Source organism: Pholcus phalangioides, unplaced genomic scaffold, assembly GCF_987345545.1.
Source record: "Pholcus phalangioides strain wild (caught in Gottingen) unplaced genomic scaffold, Ppha-v1.0 ptg000017l_1, whole genome shotgun sequence".
In the NCBI taxonomy this organism is placed as follows: Eukaryota; Metazoa; Arthropoda; class Arachnida; order Araneae; family Pholcidae; genus Pholcus; species Pholcus phalangioides.
In genome coordinates, this window is record NW_028301610.1 from 36,256,782 (window position 1) to 36,266,156 (window position 9,375).

At 44.2% G+C, this 9,375-nt stretch overlaps 1 protein-coding gene across 1 annotated transcript; it reads left to right on the top strand.

The window, feature by feature from the left end:
• The first annotated feature begins 5,403 nt into the window (after positions 1 to 5,403).
• Positions 5,404 to 6,195, top strand: LOC149072967 (uncharacterized). Its single transcript, XM_089247259.1, has one exon. It carries the CDS (start codon positions 5,404 to 5,406, stop codon positions 6,193 to 6,195), a length of 792 nt encoding a protein of 263 aa, XP_089103385.1.
• Positions 6,196 to 9,375: the final 3,180 nt, after the last annotated feature.

The window sequence follows — 9,375 nt, forward strand, 5'->3', positions numbered from 1 at the left end:
CATATCGGTTTTGACCAAAATGTATAGTGTCATGGGATTTTGGTGGCCATAGGTACTGTAGATTCTGGTCCAAAAAAACACACATTCACTTCACCTCGTTGAAAAATAAAATTTTCAATACTTATAAATCATGAATTTATTAATGTTTATGTGAACAAGGGGAATGATAAAATTAATTGTCTAGATTGAACAATTATAGTCACCCGAAACTCCTATATCATGTGGCCATATTTCAGTAGAACTGATGTGGCCATACGTCCCGTCTCATATTTCCCGAGACAGTTCCACGAAGCCTACTTGAATTTTTATTTTTTTATTGAAGTCAAAGATTGAAATCATTTTTCAACTCAAATTATATTATGATAATTACAACTACTGTATGCATGAAAACCGTAATTGTCTTGATGAACGTTTTATTTCGAGGAATTCATTTTAATCCACTGCAATTTGCAGTGAGCTTCATTTCCCACCATTGTGGTTTTTCCGTAATTTCAGCAAATTTGGCAACTTGTCCCCCCCTCCTGAGGAAATGGGTGCTTTCCAACTTCAACAGAAGAAATTTAGCTGAAGCAGCTGAATTTCTTCTGTCATAATAATCTAACTAGAATTTAACACTCCTTTCCGGCGCCTCGGGTTCTCCAGACGAGGTCTCCTTCCTTATGACGAGTCATGAGACGTGGCCTTCGCATTGTAGCTGTTCATATTTTCGAAGCAGATGTTGATCCTGTCTCTGGCGATTCGACGCATATCATCAAAGCGCTCCTGGAGTCCCTCCGCGTATTCTTCCGATGGAAGTTTCTTTCCTGGTCGGAATGAATTAGCATGGGGGACTCCGAATCGAGACACCCAATTTCGCACCAAAACTTCGGCCAGCGTCACTGCTTCTTAATCAGGAAAGGGATACACTTCCGGCCACTTGGTAAAATAGTCCATCACCATCACCACAAGTACGTACTTATGACCATCGGAGGTTCTTGGTCACGGTCCCAGGCAGGGTCGTCTTAAGAGTATTATAGGCTCCCGGGCCAAGTGATTTTTCTGAGGCCCTACATGGAAAATTCTCGAAAAATTCAACAACTTTTCGTATTTCTGAGGCCCCCGGGTCGTGCCCGGATGGGCCCATGCGTTAAAATGACACTGGTCCCAGGATGTCAAGGGAGATTGTCTCGAACGCGCAAGAATGTTGTAGTGTTGAAGGCAGGCCTGGGTGCGATTCGGAGGTACTATGTGAGCGGTGCAGACATCGCAATTCTTGCACAACTTTTCCACATCGGTCCTGGACTTGTCCCAATAGAATCGTCCACTGGCCTTCTGAAGAATCATGGTTATGTCAAAATGTCCACCGGTCGGGCTTCCGTGCAACTCTTTCAAAACTTCTTCTACTCCGCCTCGGGATAGAATGAGTTTCCATCTGAACGTCTTTCAGTCCACCGACTCCCATTTGCGACGAAGCACGCCATTTCTAATCCGCTATTTTCTTTCCAGGGAATCCCATAGCGCTCAATATTTCTTGGTCGCCTGACTGGAAGAGGCAACGTTTTATCACGTTGGTTTGTTTCTGGCGGATTCTTTCAAGTCCATTATTCCATTATTGGTCGTATGTCGGGATCTTCTAGTTGGGCCTTCCGAGTGTTCTTGTTGGTTCAAGGCTCGTCACTCGAGACTTGAGATATTATCTGTCTCACTATAGGGTTCACCGGCCCGTACGGCGAGCCTTGAGGCTTCTCTTCAGCCTTGAGGCTTCGGGAAGGTTCACTCATAAAATCCTGCGTCGCGTGAAAACGTGGAACAGCAAGTGGTGCAGAGAACTGGTTATGTTCGTTACTGGACACGGCGTCCATCCCCAACGATGGCTGCAGCTGTGGTGAACTTGGCACAAAACTCCACTACGCCACATCTTGTCGACACACCAAAGAGTTTCATCTAAGAGCCCCCCCCCCTCACTCGGACGCCATGGAAGCAACATGGATGGCCAATGCCCTAAAAAGACCGGAGCCGACAAGAAAACTGATCAAGCTTGTTAGATTTCTACAAGAAAACCCGGACAAGGCTAAGATGATCGGACCGGATTTGGATGAGGAGAGGTCCACCATCATCGCTGTGGAGCCAAGACGCTCGGCCAGGCTGGCAGGAAGACATCAGCGATACGTCGAAGATTCAGACTCGTCAGACTAGGTCTGACTATAGACTTGTTCCCTGACCAAGCTGGACCCAAGCAAGTCCTGCGCTGAAGGCCCTCGGCGAACGTTCACTGTACAGTTGTCTCTCTCTCTCTCTCTCTCTCTTCCCCCCTCTTTCTTTTATTTATGTGTCATCATGAATTGTATATATTGTAATTAATCTAGGATTTTCTTTTGTGTGTTTTTTTTCTCTTTCTTTTTTTGTAAGCTTTTCTTTTTTACCTTTTTTTTAATGTATGTATTTATTCTACGTACATGGAAAATAAAGTTCCCCGACACCACCCAGCCCCTTAACTGGGACAAGGGCTGAAATTGACGAATGTCGACAGAGCCCGGGTGGTTTACCGTTTTGAAAGTAAAAAAAAAAGCCTTGAATGGCAATGACTACAGTTCAATGGACACGGGCCCTCGGCAGGGAGTCGGCATTCCCATGGGCTGTTTTTTTTACGAGGTTGGATCTTCCTCTTCATGCGATATCTGACTCCTGCGAGAGAACAGTTCAGATTTCGTCACCGCTAGTTACCGCATCAGGGATGAACTTTTATTCCGCTTCTGGAAGGTATTTGTTGTATTTCGTTTGAGTGGCACACGTTCGGACACAGACAGTTCGGAGGTGCAGGAAATAACAAGATTGTATGTCGACAAATCAAATAACTTGATACATAGTCAAGAATAACACGCCGATTGAGGCCATTGTCGCGAGGCGTTCCATGTTTTCCTTGATGAGGAGTGATGTTCTTGTCTTGTAACATATTGTTCTCTCATATATACAATAGGTGGACGGTGGACGGGGGGGTCTCCCTTCGCTGGGCGGTGGGGGGTTGTTGGGGCGCTGTGGACCGTGCCGGTGGGGCCTTGTCGCGGGTGTCGGGAGAGAGGGGGAGTTGCACTCGCGGTACTGCCCTGACTTTGTCGAGCGGTGATGTGCCCGGGGATCGGGGGTTTGGGTGTGGGGGTGTGGTTGTGCTGCTTGGGGGTCAGCGGGGGTAATAAGGTGTTAAGCGAGATGACTCGCTCCGATGGATATATATATATATATATATATATATATATATATATTTTTTTTTCTTATTTCACAATAAGATTCTCATTTCTTTTTCTTTTTGTATCCTGTGTATATAATATGGCAAGTGTAAGATAACAGATGAGATGGCGGAAGGGGGGGGGGCTCAATTGCTTTTAAAACATACCTCCATCTCCGGCACGCCCACGATCTCACACGATCAATGAACTTATATCGCAAAAGCGACAGAGCCTGGGTGTGTTCAGTTCTAAACTAAATTAAACTTCCCTTTATTTTTTATGTATGTTTATGTTTTTTGATGTTTTAAATTTGATCTTTTTAAGTTTAGAAGTTAAAATCGTCCAAGGAAGAAACGAATCCAGCATAAGGGGTAGAAACGAGGTCACATGGGAGGCTGTTCCACGGTCTAGCTCATAGTTTTCCAAACTTTTTTGTTCCATCGCCCCCTTCTTCAGACAATTTTCTCTCTCATCGCCCCCAACTTAAACAAACCCATAGAATCCAATGGTATACCCGTAACTTCCATCGCCCCCCCCGACCGTTACATCACCCACCAGTGGGCGATATTGCCCACTTTGGGAAACACTGGTCTAACTGAACTGCATTTAAAGCCATAAAAATAGCGGTTGCCTCGCCACTAGAATTTCCAATTGAAGAATGTGTCTGCGGAGGTTAGGTCGTCTGTCCAAGATTTCGAAAAAAGAGTTGTCGGAAGGCAAATATGTTGTGCACCAGTTTATAGCACATTATTAGGTCAGCTCGAGCCCTGTATCTCGAGTCTCTCTTGGTATGATCTTCCACCAATACGTGGAAGTCGTTTAATAAAAGTCCTTTGGGGACTATCGATGAGTAGTATGTCTTTAATTTTGTGTGGACACCACACCTGCGAGGAGTATTCAAGAATCGGTCGGACATATGTGCAAAAAGCGAAAGTCAGGGTATGCATATCGCACCTACTGTACGCCGTACGTATCATATATGCGACTCTATTGGCCCTGCAGATCATATAACGATAATGATCAGTGAAGTCAAGAGAACCGTATAACGAAATACCTAGATCAGGGCATATGGTCAAGTGTTGCAAAACTTCAGGGCCCATATGATAGCAGACAGGGTCGGTGGGTTTGCTTAGACGCACAGAGCCACTCTTGACGATAGAAATAGGAAGATTGTTCTGGCTACTCCAATGGAATAGACGAATGCAGGCAGTCTCTAGGCCCATTGTGTTGTCTGTCGTTGAGAATAGCTTTATATCATCTGCGAATTGTAGAATGGGAATGGGACAACTTCAGCTATGTCATTAGTGAGCAACGTGAATAGTATAAGGCCCAGCACAGATCCTTGGATGACGCCGCTTGGCATGGGGCGACTGGCTGACACAGCCCCAGCAGCTCGAACACGATGGACTCTGTATGACATGAATCGTTCTGACAATTTTGCCAAGAACTCCCATATCGGTTAGCTTTCTTAAGAGAATTGACCTGTCGACTTTATCGAAGGCCTTATCAAAATCCACATAGATGGCATCAACATTGTGACCCTCGTCGATAGATCTAGACCATCTGTCGTGGGCGACTAGTTGTTGAACGTTGAACAGGTAACGAGCGGCCCGGTATGAAACCATATTGGGTAGAAGGTATTGTAGAGCCTCAATACATATTCTTATATGTATTATTATTATTACTTTACTTTGTACATTGGCTCTCTCTTAACAAGCACGCTCTGGTCACGTGAAAGAATCTCAGTACATTCTGTACTGAAACACGAGATGATCACGTGACCGGATGCCCCTTCGGACCCTCCGAAGGGCCATGTGTGTGAGAACATCAGTTCAGCTCCAGCTCTCACACGAGATGCACCAACGTCGTCTTTCTCTCTCTTAATATATGTACCATGTAAATAATATCTTCTATATAGCATCATAATTAAAGATAATGTATCTACAACTACGTCTCATTCATACGGACTCAGATGCAATTGCGCTACCGTCACCACCTAGCATTAGATTTTAGCATTGGTGACCGCAGACGTTTAAACGCAAATAATGATGCCTTCTGAATATTCTTCAAAAGACGCCATTACGGTGAGAGCAGCAGCAGAGAATTTTTCTCCCAGCGACAGTGGACGACGGAGCATCCTCCCTCGTAAGGTCGCTTCCGCTTGACCTCTTGGCTCTCTTCTCTCTCAAGCAACAGGATGATGGCAGCAGAAGGGGACAATACCGTTCCCCAAGTTTCCAGTGTCGCTCTCCGCCTTCCTCCATTTTGGAAGACAAACGTTTCTCTCTGGGTGAAGCAATGCGAGCAAGCTCTCCTCCTCAGCCGCATTACAAGTGATGATACCAAATTCGCCGCTCTCGTCGCTAATATCGACTCAGAAACACTACATGCGGTTGCCGATATTGTTGTCAATCCTCCTGAGACCGAGAAATTCCAGGCTCTTTCGGACCGGCTGATACAGGAGTTTGCCGAAACTGAATCTGCCAAAATCAAGAAGTTGCTCACAGAAATTCAACTCGGAGATGATAAACCATCACAGCTGCTACGAAAAATGCGCCAACTCTCGGGATCTCGACTAACCGATGATTTCTTAAAGACATTGTGGCTGCAACGCCTTCCCACTAAAATCCAAACTGTCCTCTCAATATCGAGTGATGGACTGGATAAACTCGCGGAACTGGCTGACAAAATCGCGGAAATAAGCCAAAATACATCCGTTTGTGCTGTTTCTCCACCGCTGGATCAAGAGGACTTGCGTCCACAAATCGCAATGCTCACCAAAAAAGTGGATGAACTTTCCTCTCTACAACGTGGACGTTCACCACATCGCGGGCGAAACAACTTCTTCAAGAAGCGTTCCAGGTCCAGAAACAGGAAAAATTCCTGTGCTACTGGAATGTGCTACTACCATCATCGTTTCGGTAAAAATGCTCGGCGCTGTACTACACCGTGCAACTTCAGCGCACCAAAAAACGAAGGAGCTCCGTCATAGCTGGCATGGCGAACATGAGCTCAGAGACCAGCAGGTTGTTCATCCATGATCGTAAAACGGGAATAAAATATCTCGTTGACACGGGCATTGAAATTAGTGTTGTTCCGCCGTCAGCGATTGCTTCCACAACTCCCTGCTCTACATTTCGTCTCTACGCAGCAAACCATACGTCAATACCGGCCTACGGTACCAAAAATATTGTTCTAGATCTGGGTTTGCGACAAAATTTTCCATGGACATTCGTCGTCGCCAAGGTTTCTTGTCCTATCATCGGAGCAGATTTTCTGCGCAATTTCAATCTCATGGTAGATTTGAAAAAGCGTCGTCTCATTAGATCTAGCACATCACTTCATTCACTGGGATCAGTGCATCAAACGGCTCATCTCTCAATTTCCACAGTGGGCCCATCTCAGTACAAGAAAATTCTTTCTGAATTCCCAGACATCACAAATCCGTGCTTAATAGGTGAACCTGCATCACACGACACAGTTCACCACATAGTGACTAAAGGTCCTCCAATATTTTCTCGACCGAGACGGCTTCACCCTCAACACTTTGAGAAGGTGAAGACGGAATTCGATTTTTTGTTACAACAAGGAATTCGTCCTTCAAAAAGTTCATGGTCTTCACCATTGCATATTGTTCCGAAGTCGGAAACATCTATACGACCAGTGGGAGATTATCGAAAATTAAATTCTGTCACAGAATTCGATTCCTATCCCATCCCATACCTAAGTGATTTCAGCAATGCACTTCATGGTAAGTTAATTTTTTCAAAATTAGATATTTTCAAAGCATACCATCAAATCCCTATTTTCGAACCTGATATTCCTAAAACAGCGGTGACAACACCGTGGGGTCTGTTCGAATATACTAGGCTTTGTTTTGGTTTGGTAAATGCGCCTCAAACATTTATGCGTTTCATGCACGAGGTGTTAAGAGGTTTATCTTTTTGTTATGCATATTTAGATGATATCCTCGTATATTCATCATCTGTTGAAGAGCACGAAAATCACCTGAGGCAAATATTTGAGCGTTTACACAAGTATGGCTTGAAACTTAATATTTCTAAATGTGTATTAGGTGTAGATAATTTGGAATTTTTAGGTCATTTAATCACTCCTCTTGGCATTAAACCATTACCTTGCAAAGTGCAAGTAATATTAGATTTCAAGAGACCTGACACAATTTCTGAGTTGAGAAAATTTCTTGGTCTCATAAATTTCTATAGAAGGTTCATAAAACATGCTGCTGAGTCACAAATACTCTTACACGATTTTCTAAAGGGCTCCCGCCGTAAAAAAGATAATCGTAAAATTGAATGGACAGATTCTGCACTCGCAGCATTCAATCAATGCAAAGAGCAACTAGCTAATGTCACACTATTAGCTCATCCTTCCACATCTGCAAAACTTGCACTTCATGTTGATGCATCTGATTTTTCAATTGGTGGTGCATTACACCAGGTAGTGGACAATTCTTTGCAACCGCTAGGATTTTTCTCTCGCAGACTCACTCCTGTGGAAACACGCTATAGCGCATGTGACAGAGAACTATTGGCTGCATATTCCTCTATCAAGTATTTTCGACACATGCTCGAAGCACGTCAGTTCACTCTATTTACAGATCAAAAACCTTTGGTCTATGCTTTTCGGCAGAAGCATGACAAATGCTCGCCTCGCCAAACCAGACATTTGGATTTCATTTCCCAATTCACGAGTGATATTTGTCATATTCCTGGCTCAGAAAACATAGCAGCCGATATAAAGTCCCGCATATGTGCTATTTCAATGCCAAGCCCAATTAATTACAATGAAATCGCTGAAGCTCAAGCAACAGATGATGAATTATCAAAATTGATGGGTGATTCAAATTGTGGCTTACAATTGAAAAAAATTAAACTTCCCGAATCTGACATAGATTTAATTTGTGATATCTCCACTGGAAGTGCGCGTCCTTACATTCCTGTGCAGTATAGGAAAACGGTGTTTGATCACGTTCATAACTTAGCGCACCCAGGCATCAGAAGAACGATCCACCAAATCCGTTCTCGCTTTGTTTGGCCTGGTATCAATAAGGAAATAACAAAATGGGCAAAAACTTGCATGGCTTGTCAAAAAAGTAAAATTCACAGACATGTCAAATCTCCTTTGAAAGAATTTCCTATGTCATCTGCAAGATTTGACCACATTCATCTGGACATAGTGGGTCCATTAACTCCATCAAATGGTTATTCTTACTGACCATGATCGATCGTTTTTCCCGCTGGCCAGAAGCACAACCAATAAAAGACATCACAGCTCCAACTGTAGCGGAAGCCTTTTATAACTGTTGGGTATCCCGTTATGGTGCTCCATCAGTTATAACAACAGATCAAGGTCGACAATTTCAGTCCCACCTTTTCCGCTCTCTCCTACAACTTCTACGCACCGAACGAGCTAGAACTACCGCTTTCCATCCTCAAGCGAATGGTTTGATTGAGGAATTTCATCGACCACTAAAAACGGCCATTAAATGCCATAACACCGAACGTTGGACCGAGGTATTACCAACTATACTTCTGGGCTACCGAGCCGCTCTAAAAGCCGACCTGCAGTGTACGCCAGCCGAACTCGTGTTTGGTGCACCCTTGCGTCTTCCCGGCCAATTTTTCGACTCAATGAATCTCAACATTGACCCTTGTGACTACGTAAATAAGTTACGGGGCCACATGCAGCAACTCCGTCCAACGCGAACAAAACATCATGGAAAACGTGCTACATTTGTGTATCCAGAACTGATGAATGCTACTCGCGTATTACTACGTCGTGATAGTGTCCGTCGACCCCTCCAGAGACCATATGATGGTCCCTTTCTTGTCATTGACAAAAATGAAAAAGTGTTCAAACTTGACATCAATGGCAAAACAGTTTCGGTTTCCATCGACCGCTTAAAACCAGCATTCTCCCTGTCGGAAGATACAACGCCGCTGGTGGCGAAAACGCAAACTAACGACTCTACGTCAGAGAACTCGACCACGAAATCGAAACCACCAGTGACCACACGATCTGGACGTCGAGTCCGATTCACGGATTTTTATCGTGTCCAACATTGACACTGGGGAGGGGGTACTGTAGAGCCTCAATACATATTCTTATATGTATTATTATTATTACTTTACTTTGTACATTGGCTCTCTTT